Below are 21,024 nucleotides of genomic sequence, written 5' to 3'. Positions count from 1 at the left end.
AGATCTTGGAAACTAGCCCTTTATCTGACACGTCATTTGCAAATATCTTCTCCCATTCTGTAGGTTGTCTTTGAGTTTTGTTGACTGTATCCTTTGCTGTGCAAAAGCTTCTTATCTTTATGAAGTCCCAATAGTTCATTTTTGCTTTTGTTTCTTTTGCCTTCGTGGATGTATCTTGTAAGAAGTTACTGTGGCCAAGTTCAAAAAGGTGTTGCCTGTGTTCTCCTCTAGGATTTTGATGGAATCTTGTCTCACATTTAGATCTTTCATCCATTTTGAGTTTATCTTTGTGTATGGTGCAAGAGAGTGATCTAGTTCCATTCTTCTGCATGTGGATGTCCAATTTTCCCAGCACCATCTATTGAAGAGACTGTCTTTTTTCCAGTGGATATACTCTTTCCTCTTTTGTCGAATATTAGTTCACCATAAAGTTGAGGGTCCACTTCTGGATTTTCTATTCTGTTCCATTGATCTATGTGTCTGTTTTTGTGCCAGTACCACACTGTCTTGATGACCACAGCTTTGTAGTACAACCTGAAATCTGGCATTGTGATGCCCCCAGGTATGGTTTTCTTTTTTAAAATTCCCCTGGCTATTCGGGGTCTTTTCTGATTCCACACAAATCTTAAAATAATTTGTTCCAACTCTCATTCCTCTTTTTAAAAATGGCCTTGGTAATTGTAGTTCCCCTGCCTTCCAAGGGGATATAAATACATATATTCCAAGATATAAATCTTGGAATCAGTTTGTTAGCTTTCGGCCACATGGAGTCTCCTAGTTGTTCTTTGCAACTTCAAAAATCCTTCTCCACAGTGCCCCAGGGCCTGCAGCACACACGTCCTGCATGGTTTGTTAGTTAAACCAACTTTGCTTTTTTTAGGTTACTGCAAACCCTGTTCAAAAACATTTTTCAGACCTCAATTGTCCATGGCTAGTATATAAAATTAGAAAGGATAAAATATATTCCTTGAATCCTGCAAACTTATAGGTTAGCTTAGAAAGGTTTTGTGGATTTTTTTAAAAGATTATTTATTTATTTATTCATGAGAGACACAGAGGGAGGCAGAGATCTAGGCAGAGAGAGAAGCAGGCTTCAGGCAGGAGCCTGATGTGAGATTCGATCCCGGCACTCTGGGATTATGTCCTGAGCCGCCAAAGGCAGACACTCAACCATTGAGCCACCGAGGTGCCCACAAGGTTTTATGGATTCTTCGGTCTTTTCCTGTCATCTGCATCTCCTCTAACTTCTAGCCTTTGTTTTTTCCTGCCTTATCACTATTATCTCTAAAATTATTTAAGAATATAAATATATATTCCAAAATTAAAATAATTTTGAGAGTATTCAACAGGAAATAAAAAAAATAGTGAAGTAATCCTAATAAGTTTTGCGTCTAACGGTGTCAAGGATTCTGATGAAGGATTGCATGATATTACCTACTTGGTCTCTTTACAATTAGTTCAGCTGCCTCTGCAGTTAGTGGGTTATTTATCAGGAATGTAAAGCAACGTGTTGGTCATGGAATCCCCAGCTACAAGTCTGATGTATGTTGGGATTACATGGGCTGGCTCAGGTGAGCGAGGGTCACCCCACTAGTATTGACCGATGGCTCTCAGGCTCGTGTGGCCCTTCCTAAGAGGCCACAGATCGTCCATCTGGGGTAAACAGAGTCATCTGTGGAGCTAGGAGAGGGGTGAGCGCACAGGGTCCCTGCTTCACTGGCAGCACCAGGAGACTGAGAGTGGCCATTCATCATGAGTGCATTGAATGCATGTGAGCATTCACACCAGAATGTGGCCTTTAAAAGAGGAACACTAAAAATTATTACAGATGCATCATTTTCTGCAAGGAATGAAAACAATATGGCTTTAGGAAGGGGAGGGGAGTGCAGCCTCTTTGCTGGGCTCCCTCACCCTGTTGCTGACACACTACTGAACAGATACTGACTCCAGACTGGGCTCAGGCTCTCTCAATGGAGTCATGAGCAAACATATGCTCCAGGTTGGCTGATGTTGTTGGAACATGTAATCACATCTGCAATGATTGGGTTCGGACTCTCACTCTCAGAATAAAAAGAATGGTTACCAAATAAGTATGAAAACCGGTATTTTCTTTCAAAGCATGGTACTTTCCTCTCTGTTTTGAGAGGGATATATACTCTGTTCCCCTTCACTGCTTTTGAAACTATTTTAGGACTTTATCATGACCCTGGCCTTCTGCTTAGAACAGGCCAGATGTGTTGCACAGCTGACGTGCACCTGCATCCGCACCTGTGGCCTATTTTGTGCTGCTGTTTGACTATCATGTAATTCATATTTTCTTTCCAGAATGAAAGTGGGCTTCCTGAGCCCAGGAATGACTTCTCACCCTCGCCTCCAGCAGCCACAGACCCAGTGCCTACCACAAGGACAGGCCAGGCAGACGGCTCGTGGGCCTCTCGAGTCACAACCAATAATTGAGAAGTAACGTGAAGATTCAAAATCTCTCTCTGGCTTCAGTAAGAAAATGTAACTCAATTTTTTATCAAGTTAGGTGGTTGAGTATTTTAGTGCTACTCTGTCTTCAAAGAATTTGAAGGGCAATAGGTTTTGAAAGAATAAGTATAATAAACACAAAAGGAATAGATCTTGGGTCTTGAAGAAACAGTAACTGAACTCCTGTCACAATAAAGTAGGAATGATGGCTGGACTCAAGGGCACCGGCACCAAGACATTCTACTGGTCACCCTAATGAAAACAAGAATGACTCAGTCAGAATGAAGACACTTTCCTGCCACCCCTTGTGTTCAATGCATCAGCCAACCATGCCCCCACCCCGATGGTGGTAGACACAGTGTTGACCCCGCGTCCCGCTGACAGCAACTGCTCCAACCGTGACCGTCTGGTGATGTTGCCCAGGCTGACCTGCAGTGACCTCAAGCGGCTGAGGCCAGTGATTTTAGGGAAGCTCATCTGGGTCTGCTCATACATGGAGAGTCTGTGAGGCAGCATTTAAGTTAACATGTCTGGAGTTTATGGAAATAAGGAAACACATAATAATCTAAAATTATAATTACTCACAAAATCTTCCTATAGTTTTGGATCTTTGATCCTGTTCTGCTTTAATGAATGATAATGGTGGGATCCCTGGGTGGCGCAGTGGTTTGGCGCCTGCCTTTGGCCCAGGGCGCAATCCTGGAGACCCGGGATCGAATCCCATGTCGGGCTCCCGGGGCATGGAGCCTGCTTCTCCCTCTGCCTATGTCTCTGCCTCTCTCTCTCTCACTGTGTGCCTATCATAAATAAATAAAAATTAAAAAAAAAAAGAAATTAAAAAAAAATGAATGATAATGGTTTAATCATTTTAGAATATTAAACAAAATAGTTTTCCTTTTTCTTGTAATATTCACAATAAAATTATCGGGATTATTAGTGCTTTCTATATATATAAAATATATTTGCATTTTATTATCAAATTAAATATGCTGTTATTGAATATAATGATTGAGATTTTATTTTATGCTATACTGGTGAACTAGGTTTATTTTTGTCCTGATTGTAAAAATAATATGAGCACTTGGTATTTTTTTTCAAGGAACTTTAAATCTTAATGTCATCCAGTCCTTATAACAGCAGCATGAAGCCCAGAGATCACCGTGGTCTGGCCAGCTCCTCTGCATGTGGTTAGTGGTTCGCTGCATCCCACCTAGTACCCACTGATCCCTTCTCCACATGCTATAGTTTTAAAGATCTGAGTTGGTCACTTCATATGTAAACCTGGATTTGACTGAGAGTTAGTGGACTTTGTTCTCCCTGTTGCTTCAGGAGAAGCTAGCCTTTTGGAAGATTCCAGGGTCACCACAACCTGTCCTTGGAGAGCGAGGGGGTGTTCCAGCCTGTGGAGCTTGTTTTGCTTGCTGTAGAAACACGGTCTCGTAAAGAAATATGACAAACCTCAGGAATACTCTATCTGAAGAGAGCACAATTTTAGGCCAGATCAATGCATCTTCTGCAGTTTCAGGAGCCACATCTTCTGGGTGCAGATGTTTCCTCAAAAGCATCCTTGTGACTTCAGTGCTGGGTTGCAGTGACAGACGCTCCATCATGTCTTAGACCTTATTCTGAGAAGCACAGCGGAAGGTGGCTTGGGCAGGCACGGGGGCTGCCTGCTGTAACTCTGGGTTCCGATGTCGCGATGCTGGCGCAGTGAACAGAAGCCCTGCCCAGGGGACCCTGCCGCCAGTGGGTGTCCTTCACACACCGACAGACAACGAGCGTGCACCAGCCAACACGAGCCCCATGGTCTCAGAGAAGCTCACTGCGGCTCCACAAATGGTTCAGAGCACCTTTAAAATCTCAATTGTATGCATGACATCAGAGCTTTACTGCAAACGTCCGAGAAAATAATCATCCCTTTCTGAAGTTTAACTCAGAAGGAAAATGCAAAAACAGCGAGAAATAAAACCTGTCTGGAAGGACAGAGGTTCGATTACTTAAAACCTGCCTGGAAACCGCTTCACGACAGGCATTTCTTTCCCTAGTAAATATTCTGCTAAAATATGGCCCAGCGGACATGCAGCCCGGCCCGCACCCATACCTTGGTGAGGTCCTTGTAGAGCTCTGGATAGAGCATGGCCATCTCTGGCTTCACATCCTGGTCCAGCACCAGCGAGAACACTGGGAACATGGTGTACAGGGTCGCATACCTGGCAACCAAGACAGGGGCAGGTTAGTGTGAGGGGCAGGTGCCACTCCACACGGCTCTGCAACCACGGGCCTTGGTCCCAAGCGCTGCACAGCACATGCAGCAAGGCAGACCTCCTGACACTTCATGCCTCCCTGCGGAACACTAAGTCAGTCTGTGAGCCACAGGTGCTTAGGGGGATCTGCTGTTTTTCTTTCTTAATTAAACTCTGTTTTGAGGTCACTGGGGACTTGCAGGCAGGTGTGAGCAGGATCCCATATGCCCTTCCCCCTGGCAGCCCAGCCTCCTCCCAAGGTGCTGGGGACACAGACAGAACCACACTACCCTGGGGGACCCCAGTCCCCTGGCCCCCCCTGTACCCCTCCCCTCTGCCCCCACCCCTAACAATCACTACAACACGCCGACCTTCTTCACAGTTTTTGTCATTTCGAGGCCCCAAGATGCCTCTTCTCAGCTGACTCCCAGGCTGCCCCAGGTGCTGCTGCAGCCACGTTCACCCCTGCTGCCTGAGCCAGCGGTCCCACCTCTGTGAGCCGCGCTCACTCAGGTGCACCCAGGTTGCCCCCAGCTTCTAGTCACCACAAAGACTGCCGTTGTAAGCTGCAGTTACTCTCACAGCAGAGCCTCCTGGCGCCACCTGCCCAGGAGCCTGCTGGGGCAGGGACAGGTTGAGCCTGTGGCGGGGTCCTGCTTCTCCACATCCCCTTCCAGCAGCGGCTTGATGGCCTTGACCCTGATGGCCAGGGCCAGGGCCAGGGCCCACCTGTGCACTCAAGCCCACCGTGCCCTTTGGGGGACGCACCGGCCTGTGCCTTCTGCTCCTGTGCCACCTGGACAGCTCTCGTCCCGGAGCCATGTGCATGTGTTCCCGGACGCGTGTGCGCTTGTCACTGCTGAGGGAAGATCCACTGCAGGTGGCCGTGTGTGCCCACACCTTCTCCTCAGGGTCCCCACTGTCCCCAAGGCCGTTCCTCCCCAGCTCACTGCCTTCACAGCGTTTGTATTGTCCCCCAAATCTCCGTGTGACGCGTCTTGCTGTGGATCTCTCTGAATCCACCGTGTGGGAGGTTTTCAGCTGCTCTTCCCCTCCAGCCCGCTCTCCGCCCTCTCTCTGAGGGTCTCTCTCCATCCTGTGTCCTGCCCTGAGGGCCCTCCATTCTGCTGGGGGCCAGGTCTGTCCTGCTGGCCTTGGTGGCCTGTTCCCACGTGGTGCTGCTTGGATTTCTATTCTAGGTGGACATGTTTCCATTTGTCCTGAGCGTTCCTGCCACTTTAACACCCGTGTCACATGATTCCCACACCGCTGGTGCCGCATGGCTGGTCTTTATGACTCACTCTGAGATCATCTCAGCTCTTGGCGGGGGTAGTGATTTTCTCCTGAAACTTGAATGTTTGGTGCCACGTAGGCCACAGGGTCTCCTGACGCTGCTGCCTTCCCCCAGGTTCCTCCCTGTGTGACACCCAACGAGGCTGCTGGTGACTGCTGGGTGTGTGTGGGGTCCCGCTCCCCACTTTGGAGAGAGGTGGGGGGTGCAGTGTTCCCACGGCGCTGGCTGGAGCAGATGGTGGCCATCTGAACGTGGTCTGTCCAGCAGGCCAGGCCGCACCCTGCTTGCCCCTTGACCAGAGAACAAACGTGTTCCACCTGTGGTGTCTGCAGGATTTTGGCTGTACTCAGAAGGAATGAGGAAAAGTGCATCTATACCGTCTTTCCTGAGGTACGGCTGGCCTTTTTTTTTTTTTGGACTTCTTTTATATGACATTTTTGCCTGTGAGAAACCAGGTGGGAAGACCTAACAACACAAGACCCGATTCCTACAGCTGTGCGCTCCTGGAGGCCCCCGGAGGCAGAAACCCCAGTGTTTCATCAGAGTGCTGTGTCCTCAAGTCTAACCTTTAACTTCCATGTGAGGTTAAAGCCCTTTCTTTCAAATTTCTAAAAAAAGTTTGTCCACTTTCTCAGAACTTAGAATATTGTTGAGAATGAGAACAACTTAAAACGTAGGGGCTGAAAGGGCTGGAGAGTCCAGCAGAGCCCAGCTGATGGAGCACGGTGGGTCACCCCCCATGCCTGGGGTGCATGGGCACCCATCCCAGGAGCAGCGGGCAGCCATCACACAGGTGAGCCCTGCAGCTGGCTGAGGCCAGTCGCCCCAAGGATGCTGCTCAGAACGTGTGGTGCTACAGGTGTAGGGTGAAGAAGGTGTTTGCTTAAAGGTCGGATAGGCTCCTGACCAGGCATCTGGCGGGGTCTTGCACTTGCTGCCTGTGCGATGAGCCTCCCAGAGGGGCTGCGATACGCAGTGTTTCCCCAAGGGGCTTTGCCAAGGAATGCTTCCTGGTGGGGAGAGCATAGTGTGCGCCAGGACCTGTGGTGGGGAGCACCCATGGCTGTCTTGTCCCGTCATCAGCCCCTCTTTGCCGATAAGACATAGGAGAATAAAAAGCGTGGAGCAAGTGGAGCTGCATTCTGTCAACAGTCTTGCAGTCTCAGTAGCCGGAGATCCCATCTTAGGACATTACTTTGGTCTCATTAGACTTTGACAGAAACATCACTTTCCTCCCAGCTACCGCCTACATCTCTAGGTTAGGCCAACACTGATCTTACAGTTTCCTCTTGAAGCAGCTCATTGTAAAAGCACTCGTCCTCCACTCCTACAGATTCAGCACAGTAACGCTTAAGAAGATCGTGAGATGCCTTACGTCACGGACGTGCAGAGAAACTGAATAAATGCCAATATAAACAGGAGTTTTAAAACCACTGGGAGCTCCTGCTGGCCAGGGCTTGGGCCTGGGGTGAGGAGGGAGGATCCAATCGGCCCACAGCCGCAGCTTCATGGACTTAGGCTTTACTATTTCAGCAGTAATCATCACTGCCTCCTAAATTTTCCTTTTAATCTTTCAAATCCATAGCTTTAAATGTGAAAGGAAGTGGGAATGGCCTCGCTTTTCTTTGGTGGCCAGGGAAACGTGTGCTGGACAAACTTCAGGGGCAGTGACATCATGTGCAAATCCTATGCTCTCTTAAGTCATTCGTGGGATGCACATGGCAAAGACCAACGCAACGGGAAAGTGTACAATCACGCACAGCGGTTTGTACCATTAGGGCTTCCTCTCGGTCAGCGCCCCAGGACACGGGAGCATGTCCAGCTAGCAGCCGCTGGACAGAGAGCGGGCAGCCATATGCACCTGCTGGGCCCGGCACCAGCTACCCTGGAATGCACGGCTGCCCTCTCCTGGAGCTGCCCCGGCCTGTTGAGCTGCTGTGCCTGGTCCACTGGGAACAGAGACTGAAACACAGCTGGCTGCTGGTTGAGTCCCCTGGGGGAGGGCCACCAGGAGGTGAGGAGCCCCATGATCCAAGGCTGGGAAAGGGTAAGGAGGTGAGCCCGTGCTCCCAACAGATGCAGCCTCAGGAGTGGCAGGAAGTGTCTCCCATCGGCGTTGCTCAGGCACGCTGGCGAGGTACGGTACCCACGTGTTTAGTGGAGCCTGACGTGGCCTAGCCTGATGCTCCCGGTCTCTCGCTCAAATTATCAGGAACGAACCTTGGGATTCAGGGGAGCTGTCCAGTGAAGTGCATCCAGAAGGTGTACTTAAGGCAATTCTGATGGGTGAAAGAGCTCATGTACTTGTTCTCTGCAGTCCTGGAAGACGCTAAATGCAATGGTAAGAAACCAGTCCAAGGTGGGCCCACCAGCCATGGTCTCCAGCCCGTTCCCAGGCTCCCTCGTCTGTGACATGGGCAGTGCACGGTGCCTGGTCACAGGGATGCTACATGGATGGAATGAGCACCTTGAATGGTGGGAGCGCCTGTGTGACTGCTGTTGCCTTCCGTGAGTGAGCACACAATAGCAACGCACAACCATGGGGCATGCTGAGCTCTGTGAGGCCAGTGAGGGGGCATCGGGAGGCAGCATGTGGCTGTTGAGGCCCACCAAGTCACACTGCTTTTATCTCCTGGCATAAGTACAGAGGATGAGGGAGAGAGAAGTTCTACCTCATTCACCTTTCACAGTAAATGCCTGCTTTCCAGGTTCAACAGGCAAAACTGGTGGTTTAATTATGAACTGTACACACATGGCATTCTGACACGCTTCTCCAGGCTATGGTGTGGGGACCTTCAAAGATGAGACCTTGTTACTGCCAGGGAGACTGATGGCGGCCTCTCAGGGCATGCCGTGTCCACTCCAGCACCCGTGTGCTCTGCATCTGCTGCTGAGTGGTCACTGGTCACATCCAGGTATGACCACCTGTGTCCCAGCCTCCCTGATCCCAGCCTGCGCCTGGGACCCCCAGGGAAACACGTTCTTCTGACAAAACAACAGTAAGGTGGCAAGGCGTCCAACTCCTGACACCCGGGGCTCTTACTCTACAGACTGACTGACCATGTGTGGAGTTACTCAGACAACTTTCTTTTTTTTCTTTTGTTTTTTTTTTCAGACAACTTTCGAACAGCTTTTCTGGGAACGGTAAGTCCTCCCTGAAGGAAGCTGCTGAGATATGCACATGCCGCACCACTTACCCCACCATGAGGAATCCCTGATACAGAGGGACAGATGCGAAGTAGAAGACAGAAGAAAACACGGCCTTCGAGAGAGGAAAGCACCCGTTAGTGTTAGTCCCACACTTACTCTCCCCGCGGCTTCTCCCGGTCGGACACAATGGTGCCACAGCAAAGCCCCCGTCCTTAAGTGCCAGGCTCCAGGTACCTGCATTGTGGAGATGATGAGGCCTCGATGCATGACGAACTGGCCGAGCGCTGCCGACCTCTTGTAGCTGCTCCGCCCGTGCACCATCAGCAGCCGGCCGATGTGCTTGAATTGCGTGATGGAGAAGTCCGCGGCCAGGGAAGCCTGCCTGCCCTCCTGAAACGAGCACAGGTGCCTGCTCAGAACGCGGTGCCTCCCGAAGGGACTTCTAGAACTCAGCCTCCGCGGGCAAAAGATGGACACTGTCCCAGTGACCCTGGAGGGGATAGGCTAACACAGAACATCTGGTGGCCACAGAGAGTTGCTGGCCAGGATGTCAGGCGCCTGTCAGTCTTACAGCAATTAGGCAGAGGAGTGAACCTGTCTTGAAGCCCACCCTGGGGTCTCTGAAACAGCCGCTGGCCACTTCCCAGAGCCGCGGGGCGTGCATGAGGCAGGAGAGGAGAAGCGAGACCTGAATCAGGCTCATTTCCACGCAAGACAAATTGCCAGCCACAGCTCATGGTTGGATGGGGACACAGACGTGCAAGTGTGAGAGAAGCTGGGGCTGCCAGGGCGGCAACAGAGGTTTGTAGGAGGCTGGTGACATCTAGCTGGGACTGGCAGGAAGGGGGCTGCAAGTCACTTGTCTCACCCACCTCCTCTACAGTGAGGGCATGAAGGGTCTGGACCTGCCTGGCTCTGCTTCCTACCTGCGCTTCCTAGGGGCTCAAGGGGCAGTGGCTGACCTGCGACCTGAGGGTTAAAGGAGTTGGCCTGCAACCTGAGTGTGTGGCTCAGGGCCAGCAGGAAGTATGCAGATAATGTAGTGACCAAAGGACACACTTACCTTCCCTTCGATCCCAATCCCACAGTCTGCCGCCTGGATCATGCTCACGTCGTTCCCTCCATCACCTGGGAGCACAGAAATGGGAAATGACACCAACACCCAGACCCCATCCTGAGACTGTTTCAAATCCCCAGGAACGTGGACGAAATCCACCTGGTGCTAGAGTCTGAATGCTGCACTGCCAGTGGCTCTGAAAACATGGTTTCTCTCAGAGCCCTGGTGCCAACGGGACGTGGGGTGGGAGAACTCACCGATGGCGCACGTGCGTCTCCCTGCGTGCTGCTGCAGCAGCTTCACAATATGGGCTTTCTGAGTGGGTGAGCAGCGGCAGCACACCACAGCAGGGCACTGGCAGGCCAGCTCCACCAGTTCATGCTCATAGTACTTCAGACACACCTGCGGATCAGTACTGTGTGAGTACCTGTCACCCGCCACAGGTGGCCCTGCTCTGTGGGCTCAAGGAGCAGGGCAGGCAGGGACCAACAGCCTTGTGCCAATGCGGGGTGCACACTGCCTGCACCCTCTTCCCCAGGTCATAGCCACCCCGCTAGCTGGGGATTCAGGGCTGGTGGGCATGCAGAGGAGGAGGGATGAGGTGGAAGGAGAGGCCAGGGTTGAGGCCCCTACGGAAGGAGCGTCCATGTGGATGGGCAGGGTCGGGAGCCAGGGAGGGAGGGGACTCTGCGTCTCACCCTGACCATCACCATGGCCAGCGTGGCTTGCACGGGGCTTGCAGATGCTGCCTTGTTGCCTGAGATGGAAAGTTTCCCGCTCAGTCTATTTCAGGTGATTTCAACCCCACCTTAGCTAAGTAAGATCTCTGTTTCATCTTTACTTTTTAAGGATTTTATTTATTCATGAGAGACACAGAGAGAGGCAGACACACAGCCAGAGAGAGAAACAGGCTCCTTGCAGGGAGCCGGATGTGGGACTCGATCCCAGGACCCCAGGATCACGCCCTGAGCCAAAGGCAGACGCTTGGCCACTGAGCCATCCAGGCGTCCTGTTTCATCTTTAATATGATGGCACCTGCACCTGTGGGGGGCCATGGGCTGTGTGTCCTGGGATGGCCTGTATGTCCATGCCCACTCTGGACTAATGGCTCCCCTGACCCCACAGGGCCCATCAGGGGCTGCAGATGCACCTCCCTACAACTGGCACCAGGACTGGGACCTGGACTAGCACCAGGCTCAGGCTGAAGCCCAGCACCAGGTCCAGCACAGGGACCAGGGAAGGAGTGTACTATCTAGATGAGGGACAGAAGCAATGAAAGACCCAGACACAGAAACATAAGATGGTGCTTTTGGGGAGCAGGACCGGGGAGGAGCAGGTGGGCAGATCTGATTTTCACCACCAGGTTTTCTATGTTGATCGGCTATGTGTAGCTCTGGTGTGGACCAAAGAGGAAAAATATTTAATTAAAAGTACATACTCCTGGGACCCCTGAGGGGCTCAGTGGTTGAGCGTCTGCCTCTGGCTCAGGTCATGATCCCGGGATCAAGTCTCACATCAGGCTCCCTGCAGGGAGCCTGCTTCTCCTTCTGCCTGTGTCTCTGCCTCTGTGTGTCTCATGAATAAATCTTAAAAAAAAAAAAGTACATACTCCTAAAAGATGGTGGATTTAACAAGTACCTACTTTTGCTTCTTCACAAATCACACTAAAACAACTATAAAGAGAGATTTTTAAAAAGACATGAATCTCTAAGGTGGCCTCAGAGGGAGGAGGGAGGAGCAAATATTCGGGTGCTGGAAAGCAGAGGATATGTAGTAAACGCCTCCACAGCGGGGGGGAAATCTTCTGAAGCCAACAGGGGAAAGGCTGAGGATCCAGCTGAGGCCCGAGAGCAGCACTGCGGGATGCTCCGGGTCTGGAAGTCCAGGAGGTGCCAGCACATGGCCAGGCATAAGAGCTGTGAGAATTGAGGCTGCTAGCTGCTGTACCTCCTGCCCCAGCAAACATGGGGTTTATCCCCTGGGGAGGCGAAGGGAACGGGGTCAGGGAGTCAGTGCACAGGTTCTAGGGCCCTGCCTCAGGGTGACAGTGGTTCCAGAACTGAGAGCCAAGCCAGCCCCTCCTGCTGGGCCGCCAGTCTGTTTCCTGTGTCCCTGGCCCACTCCTGGAAATACTGGTTTAGGTACACTTAGGTCAAGTAGACAGGTGCCACAGGTGGGACTCCATGGGGACCTGTGTTGTTAATGGTGAGCAGAAGGCCTAGCACCTAAGAGAATCTCGAATCAGCCTAAAATAAGTCAACCTCCAAAATATCATAGAAAGTCAGCCCTCTGGCATCGCCATGGTGGCTCTTCAGGTTGTAAGTGCTTAGCAGAGTTTAGTAACCACCACTGGGATAGCGACCACCGAGCAAGCACTCACTCAGAAAGCTCTAGGTCTGCCGGGGGAGGGCAGATGGATGGACGGACGATGGACATGTGCATGGTCAGAGTGCAGCCCCACCTCCAGGGACACAGATAGACAGACAGATGGACAGACAGACACGCACATGGTCAGAGTGCAGCCTTACCTCCAGGGACACAGACAGACAGATGGATGGACAGATGCGCACATGTTCACAGCGCAGCCTCACCTCCAGGGACACAGAGAGATGGAAGAATGGATAGATGCGCACATAGAATGCAGCCTCACCTCCAGAGAGTCCCCTGAGATGACCAGTGCACAATCGTGTTTCCTTCGAAAGGCGTTCAGCTCCAAGTGGGCCTCTCCCCGGTTGGTTACCTCCACAAAAGGGAGAAAAGCACCCAAATTACAATGTCATCTACATCAGAGACCTGCCGATCACATAAAATTGCCAGGGGCTGCCCACAGGCCTCGGTCCTCTAATAACCTGCTCTTCTGAATCTCTCCTCTGGGAATAAATACCTACTTACTTAACACAAATTATTTTCCAGCCTGCAACAACTCAAAGCTGCCACTTACTGGGAAGTGCTGCGGGGTCCCCCAGGTACAGGGAGCCACAGGGGAGGAAAGGGGCTCAGCAGGGGAAGGGGGCGGGGTACCAATCCCTAACACTGCCTGTGTGCTGCCTGTGAGCCAGATATTCCCCAGAGACATGTGATGCGGTTCTGGTAGCTCATAGGGGGCCCGTGTGCTGGAGTGGGGGTGACACTGAGACTTCAGAATTATACTTCAGGGAGCCGCAGCCAGAGCCCAGGGAGGTTGCATGGCTGGAGTGGCAGGGGTTGCAAAGCCAGGCTTCCTGAAAACATGCCCCTGCTCATAAATGCCACAGGTTTCAACTTTCTCTACTAGTTCAAGCAAACACAACATCCGAATAATCAAACAATCTAAAAGTAAAACCAAGTCATAATCTTGAAATATCAATCTTAGAATGAAAGCATTTTAGAAAGCAACAGACTGGTTTTTGACATTCTTTCTGCAGAGATCTTACAGGGAATAAAAGAAAGGCTATGTTGAAGACTGAAGTTTAAGTTTCACATGGTCCAAATTAATCTCAGACTCCTCTTTAAATAGGTAGGCTTTACTGAGGAAATTTCAATTTGTGTGGCTGTAACATTGAAAAGTCAACAAAAATTGATCTGAAGTATTATCAGAATCATTAATAATTTAATTGCAAATAGTCCTCTGCAGGGTCTAATTTGCCATTCCAATGCTTGGAAATAAATGACATTTACATGTAAATTATATTCAAATCACTTTCTGTAGGTGCAAGTGCTCTGAAGAGCAGACACAGATGGATCCTGTCTGCTAACCACCATTAATCAACTCAGGAGATCGCATTTTTGTTTGAATTACAGACATTAGTCATAAGTGATACAGTAAAAACACAAACTTTAGCCCATTTTTTATTAATTTCCTTTGATCTAAGGAACATTTAATTTCAAAATGGTAGTAGATTAAAAACACATTCCTACTATCAGGTATAACTAATACAAAAATGTGGTTTTTATCAACATACACTTAGTAAATGGAACAGGAAATGATGGCAGGATGTCCATTTTAAAATAGAAAATTGATTAATAAATCCAATAGTACAACAGAAAAATACTTTTGAATTTAGACTTTGTTTCACTCTGTCAAAATGCAGCTTTTTCATCCCATTTGATGTGGGCAGCTAATAGAAACCTATCTGCAATGTTTGTATAAATTCAGTCAGAAAATTACAGTATTTCTCTTCTTTATAATTACTAAATCATTGCACATACATTCTCACAAAACCACAAGTTTTGATTGTGAAACAAAACATTTCAAAATCAAAGTGCTTTTAGACATATACTCACTGGTCTGAAAATGTGAATGTCTTGTGTTCTAGACACCAAATGTGAGCTTTTGGCGATGCAAGTGGCGGTCTCGAGTTTATCGCCCGTTAGCATCCATATCTAGGAGACAAGTGAAGATGGTGAACTCTTAAAAGCATCTATTCTTGAGCAGACACTTGCACATTCATGTTCATGGCAGCCAAACCACAGGAGGAGCCCAGTGTCCACTGATGGATGGATAGTAGAACGTGGCAAACACGCTGTGGAACAGCATTCAGCCTTAAAGAGGAGGGATAGCCTGGCACCTGCTGGGCCAGGACTACAGGACACTGTGCTCAGTGAGGTAAGCCAGCTGCACAAGGGCAAAGGCTGTGGGACGGCAGAGCTAGGAGGTCCCTGGAGGACTTGCACCTACAGAGACAGAGGCCAGTGGTGGACCAGGCGACCAGGGCTGGGAGTGGAGGGGTCAGTGCTTAGTGAGGACAGCTGCACAACCCTGTGAGTGTACTTAGCGACAGTGAGTTCTACGTACACTCAGAAACAGGTCAGATGATAAATGGCATGTTATCTACATTTTACCACAACAAAAAAGGTCTCTGTAGACTTAGTTAAAACAAGTAGGAGCAACGTGATGTTAGACATATCAGCTGAGATGTGAGGTTTAGGAACCTCAGGACTGAAACTAACAGGACGCCTGTATATATCCAGGGGCGATGCTCACAGGGCTGCACACTGGACGAGCGGGCCCGGAAGGTGCCGCATCGTCTCAGGCCTGTAGAGCCAGGAGCACCCTGGACATCCTTATTCTAATTCGCTAATTTTTAAATTGGAAACTGAGGTTCAAAATGGTAAAGGGGAAAAAGTTAAACCAAAAGCTGTTTGTACCAAATAAAATATGTCAAATACTACTTTTATTTATTTATTTTTTTACTTTAAAAATTTACACAAGCATGTGTTACATACGTAAGCACCCCTAGATGACAAAGACAACAAAACCAGGACATTTAATGTGTCGACAGGATGGTTTACATACATATTTCACGTAAAGCAAAAAACTTAGAAATTTCTCACCGACACCTGACTTTCTCAGGTGCTTTGTGTGTCACATACAAATATGCATTTCTGGACACAGCCAATGACTCACAGCAATACTGAGTTTTTGCTGCTTCTCAGTGTAGGACTTGTGCTTTTTACTTATCTCACACATCTTACTGAGCCCAGACTGAAGATGAGAGTACATCGTGAAGACACAGTTGCTAACAATTCCCGCAAGACAGCAAGAGCCACCGCCACTGGTGAGGCCACAGCAGCCACAACTCTTCCTCACCCAGGTGCTGGCAGCACAGCACACTCAGGTTTAGTTTCTCTCGTGAGTCTGAAGCCAGACGCACCTCCTGATGGGAGTGCTGCCTAGAGAGACAGTGCCTCCTCCCTGGCCAGGCCCCCGGAGGCAAGGGTGCACCTGCTGTGTGCACATGGAGTCTCCCTAGAGCCCACTGTGTGTGTTCCAGCTGGAAGCCGCGCACAGCTTTTCCTCTAACGCTGACCTTCCTTTCTGCCTCTCTAGCCTCACTATCCCCTAGCTTCTCTGTGAAATTCCAATTGTATTGTTTTCATTCTTGAACATGAGGCCCCAGTCCTCAGGGCAGTCTTAGAACAGTCTTTTCTCTCATTCTGTAACTGAACATTGGGTTTCAAGGCACCTAAGGCCAGAAAGCAGTTCCCTGAAAGCTACAACTTAATACCACGAAGAGGACAGACCAGGAAGAAAAAGCAGGACAGGTGAGTGTGCAGATACCCAGACTTGCAGGGAGCCACCAGCAGAAGGGAAAAGGACAAAGCAGTGCTGAGTGACCTTCGTTTAGACATCTGGGTGTGAGCAGAAAGCTCTGGAGCGTGAGTGTGGCACATCCCCTAAGCAAGACCCCAGGTCTCCTGAGCCTAAGACTGTCCTGAGCTCATGCCTCACGGAGACCCAGGGCCAACAAAGTTTTAGGGGATGAAGCTGGGCAGAGGGTAAGCCTGAGAGCCCGGTGAGCTGGGATTGGGCAGGGGCAGGGAGGGGGGCGGGGTAGGCCCTGATGGTGACAGGCAGACTCCCACATAGGGGTGGGTCTCAGGAGGAGACTCCCGGTGCTGGCTCAGGGCAGGGCTCAGCCAGGGAGGAGGGAGGAGGAAGGTTGCCTGCATCCTCCCCATCTTCAGCGCCCCCCCCCCCCCCCCCCGCCAGCTTCATTGCTGGCGCTTCCACGGGTGAGTAGCTCTGGCGCTGGAGGCCTGCGTGTGTACCTTGATGCCGGCATTGCGTAGCATCTCCAGGGTGGGCCTCACGTCCGCCTGCAGCTGGTCCTCTACCCCTGTGAGGCATAGCAGCTCCATTTCCCGTTCCAGGCTCTCTACCACCGCTGCCACCTTGAGCGCCCTGTCGTGGATGCTCAGCTTGGCCTGACTGTAGCGGCTCTGAGGAGAGGACGGGTGCTGTGGGTGGTTGCTGCAGACATGGGGGTGCATGGAAATCTACCACGTCATGCAAGCCCATCTGCCCAGCAGACCCAAGTGGACAGCCCAGTGCTGTGCGGCAGCCAGGCTGTCCTTGGGCCCATGCGTGTCCATACCAGCAGTGAGCACCATCCATAGGGAACAGTGGGGGGGGGGAAGTGGCTCACCTCAAAGTCCTGGTACTGTTCTTCCGTCAATGCCCTCTTGGCCACCACGAGAGTGCGCAGACCTTCCCGGGCCATGTTTCCACACTGGAAAAGGAGACACAGGTCATGTGAGGCCCCAGGTGCTGACTGCAATGGTGATGGGCACCCATGGCATCCGCCCTGCGGCCCCACGGGAAGGGTAGGCCCCCTGCTAGTGAGCCCTGCACTTCTAAGGTCATCCTGGCACCTGTGCACCACATGCCACCCAGTTTCTTGTGTGGCTTCTGCCTGCTGACCCGGGGGGCACAGGCATGGCACACGGAGCTCTCACAGAAGTGCCCTCGGGTTACAGCCATGCTGCAAGAACAGCTCTGCTACCCCGATCTCCCAGAGCAGAGAGCCGCTGTCACAGAGAGTATCACAAAACAGGCACACTTCTTCCCCATATTAAAACAGACTTCTTATCTTGATGAAGTCCCAATAGTTCATTTTTGCTTTTGTTTCTTTTGCTTTCGTGGATGTATCTTGCAAGAAGTTACTGTGGCCAAGTTCAAAAAGGGTGTTGCCTGTGTTCTCCTCTAGGATTTTGATGGAGTCTTGTCTCACATTTAAATCTTTCATCCATTTTGAGTTTATCTTTGTGTATGGTGCAAGAGAGTGGTCTAGTTTCATTCTTCTGCATGTGGATGTCCAATTTTCCCAGCACCATTTATTGAAGAGACTGTCTTTCTTCCAGTGGATCGTCTTTCCTCCTTTATCGAATATTAGTTGACCATAAAGTTCAGGGTCCACTTCTGGGTTCTCTATTCTGTTCCATTGATCTATGTGTCTGTTTTTGTGCCAGTACCACACTGTCTTGATGACCACAGCTTTGTAGTACAACCTGAAATCTGGCATTGTGATGCCCCCAGATATGGTTTTCTTTTTTAAAATTCCCCTGGCTTTTCGGGGTCTTTTCTGATTCCACACAAATCTTAAAATAATTTGTTCTAAGTCTCTGAAGAAAGTCCATGGTATTTTGATAGGGATTGCATTGAACGTGTAAATTGCCCTGGGTAACATTGACATTTTCACAATATTAATTCTGCCAATCCATGAGTATGGAATATTTTTCCATCTCTTTGTGTCTTCCTCAATTTCTTTCAGAAGTGTTCTATAGTTTTTAGGGTATAGATCCTTTACCTCTTTGGTTAGGTTTATTCCTAGGTATCTTATGCTTTTGGGTGCAATTGTAAATGGGATTGACTCCTTAATTTCTCTTTCTTCAGTCTCATTGTTAGTGTATAGAAATGCCATTGATTTCTGGGCATTGATTTTGTATCCTGCCACCCTACCAAATTGCTGTATGAGTTCTAGCAATCTTGGGGTGGAGGCTTTTGGGTTTTCTATGTAGAGTATCATGTCATTGGCAAAGAGGGAGAGTTTGACTTCTTCTTTGCCAATTTGAATGCCTTTAATGTCTTTTTGTTGTCTGATTGCTGAGGCTAGGACTTCCAATACTATGTTTTGGAGAAGAAATGTGTGGGAGATATCAGAAAGGGAGACAGAACATAAAGACTTCTAACTCTGGGAAATGAACTAGGGGTGGTGGAAGGGGAGGAGGGCGGGGGGTGGGGGTGAATGGGTGACGGGCACGGAGGGGGACACTTGACGGGATGAGCACTGGGTGTTATTCTGTATGTTGGTAAATTGAACACCAATAAAAATTAATTTATTAAAAAAAAAAAGAAAAAAAATAAAACAGACTCTTCAAAAAGGGTGTCGTGAGGAACGTCTGCATGAGAATGCACACAGCACAGGGAGTGTGGATGCTCAGTGCCAGGGTGGGGGGAGCAAGGCCTGGAAGAAGGGAGGCCTAACGTGGCAGGGCTGTGGGGGGAGGAGGAGGAAGAGGAGGAAGAAAAGGAGAGGGGGGAGAGAAGGGAAAGGAGTCTCAAGTGGCAGGGCCATGGGAGGAGGGACCACCCAGGTCCTGGCCCTTGTGCTGGGCCTGGATCTTACCCGCAGGGAAAGAGCCCATGCTACATGGTGAGACAGACAAGGCAAGCGTTCTCGGGGGCTGTGGGGAGACTCTACTCCACCTGTCAGAGCTTGTAGCAAAATGACAAGAGAGTAGTTTTCACCTTTCAGAGGAAAAACTAGGCAGTTTTAGTTGATGAAGGGGGACAGAAACAGCCTGACTCCGGGCCACCTGTGGGGGTGCCAGCCTGTGTGGCATGCATGCACTCCTCCATGGCTGGCTGCAGCCGTGCTGCTCATGGGATGGCCCCGAAGCTCCCACCCATCTACACTCATCAGGGGGCACAGCGACCCCCCGCAGCTGTGCAGACGGAGGTGGGGCCGCAACAGCAGGTGCAGGCTCTCAGACGCCGGCACCCCCAGCTCCACAGGACAGCAGACTGTCCCTCAGGTGTGCTCATGGTGAGCAGCTGAAGGGCATGGCAGGTGGGTGCACTGGCTCTCCTCAAATCTCAGCCCCCTCCTGGAGAAGCAGGAGGGGCCACAGGGCAAAGTGCTCGCAGAGGGCAAGGTATCCTGGGCTGGTCACCATCCTCCAGACTCCAAGGTGAGCCACATGAGGCCGTGTCCCTGGTGCCCATGGCCCAGAGACCCCCCAGGTGAGGAGCAGGGAACAAGGACAGAAACAGTCCTGGGGAGAAGATGCTGAGGGGGCCCCAAGGGAGACTCTGGCTCCTGGGCTCCCTCATCAGTGAGAACAGACACACGGACGGGAAGGCCCCCGACCAGGTGCAGCCAGACGTACGCCCCAGCTGTGACATCAACAGCACTGTTCCAGAATAATGTGTTTTCATGAAAAATAAAATTTACAAAACAATGTGAGTGCTAAGCTACACCATTCTCCGAAGCCATAGTGTCTACATATCAAGAATACTACCACCGGCCACAGCCTATCCAGGCCCCGTGTGGCTCCTGAGAGACCTGCTGCCCCTTCATCTCTTTCTGGTTGACTCTTTTAAATTTCAAACTTTGAGGAACTATTTCCCATCTGGACCATGTCTGTAAAGCTCCCAACCATAGCACAGGTGGCCTGGTTTTGGCTGACGATGTAGAAAGTCGAACATCACAGCCCTGTGGTGGGTGTTGTGGGCAGGGGTCTGCAAAGGCTCTGTGGCCTGGACACCCAGACACAGGAGGAGGGTCTTCTGGAGCACCTTCAGCCAATGCCAAGGGGTACAGGCTTTATGTCAGAGGTACACACAACAGCCATCGAAACCGGTATGGCCCACGTGCACCTAAACAGACGCCCGATGCCTCAGCCCCCACCTGATGCAGATACTGCAGACCAATGCATCAGCTGCTGCCATGTTAACTGGAAGGATGTGGAGTCCCAGCAGGCTGGGTTGGTGGCGCGAGGCCCCCAGAATGCCCCATACCCTGCTGGGACGTCCTGACAGACACTGGTGCCACGGGCCTGAGCGAGCTGTGCCGTGGGAGTCCGCCTGCCACGCACTCAGAACCAGAGGCCCACATGCAAGTGCCGTGCCCCCAGGCACGGGCACACACTGACCCAGACATGGCTGAGCACACATGCGCCGCTGGCCCGGCAGGCCTCTCTGTCCACCGTCCCCTCAGGCCAGAGGTGGTGCTTCCACAGAACTGCACCCCCCGCGAGGGCTTGTCGTCTGACTAGGCTCGTGCACCTCACGTGCCCGCAGGACGTTTGAGTCTGCGAACACACAACACGCGGCTCAGCTCCCGAAATCCTCCCAACCATCTGTGTGACCAGGTCTGATGCTCATGGAATGCAGACGGCACAGGGCCCCGCAGCCGGCTTGCCCTGGGGATGGCAGGCGCCAGTCCCCGCGCCTCTCACACACTTCCTGGGCCCCATCCTGACCCTGGCACCCACCGGCACGCAGATGGCAGGAGGCCATGCGCCCGGGCACTTCCGTCCTGGCA

At 50.9% G+C, this 21,024-nt stretch overlaps 1 protein-coding gene across 5 annotated transcripts in view; it reads right to left on the bottom strand.

The window, feature by feature from the left end:
* Window positions 1–21,024, bottom strand: part of ATP9B (ATPase phospholipid transporting 9B (putative)) — a 242,290-nt gene that overhangs the window by 8,414 nt on the left and 212,852 nt on the right. For all 5 annotated transcript variants that reach the window (XM_055302881.1, XM_055302885.1, XM_055302883.1 and 2 more), the window contains 9 exons: window positions 17,125–17,208; window positions 16,748–16,918; window positions 14,480–14,578; window positions 12,867–12,956; window positions 10,474–10,618; window positions 10,223–10,287; window positions 9,394–9,549; window positions 9,207–9,271; window positions 4,574–4,682 (listed from right to left, as the gene is read on the bottom strand). In XM_055302881.1, coding sequence (XP_055158856.1) covers window positions 4,574–4,682; window positions 9,207–9,271; window positions 9,394–9,549; window positions 10,223–10,287; window positions 10,474–10,618; window positions 12,867–12,956; window positions 14,480–14,578; window positions 16,748–16,918; window positions 17,125–17,208 — 984 coding nt within the window. The remainder of the gene's footprint in view (window positions 1–4,573; window positions 4,683–9,206; window positions 9,272–9,393; window positions 9,550–10,222; window positions 10,288–10,473; window positions 10,619–12,866; window positions 12,957–14,479; window positions 14,579–16,747; window positions 16,919–17,124; window positions 17,209–21,024) is intronic.

Source organism: Nyctereutes procyonoides, unplaced genomic scaffold (assembly GCF_905146905.1).
Source record: "Nyctereutes procyonoides isolate TBG_1078 unplaced genomic scaffold, NYPRO_anot_genome, whole genome shotgun sequence".
Taxonomy (NCBI): Eukaryota; Metazoa; Chordata; class Mammalia; order Carnivora; family Canidae; genus Nyctereutes; species Nyctereutes procyonoides.
This window is presented reverse-complemented; position numbering and strand designations above follow the sequence as displayed.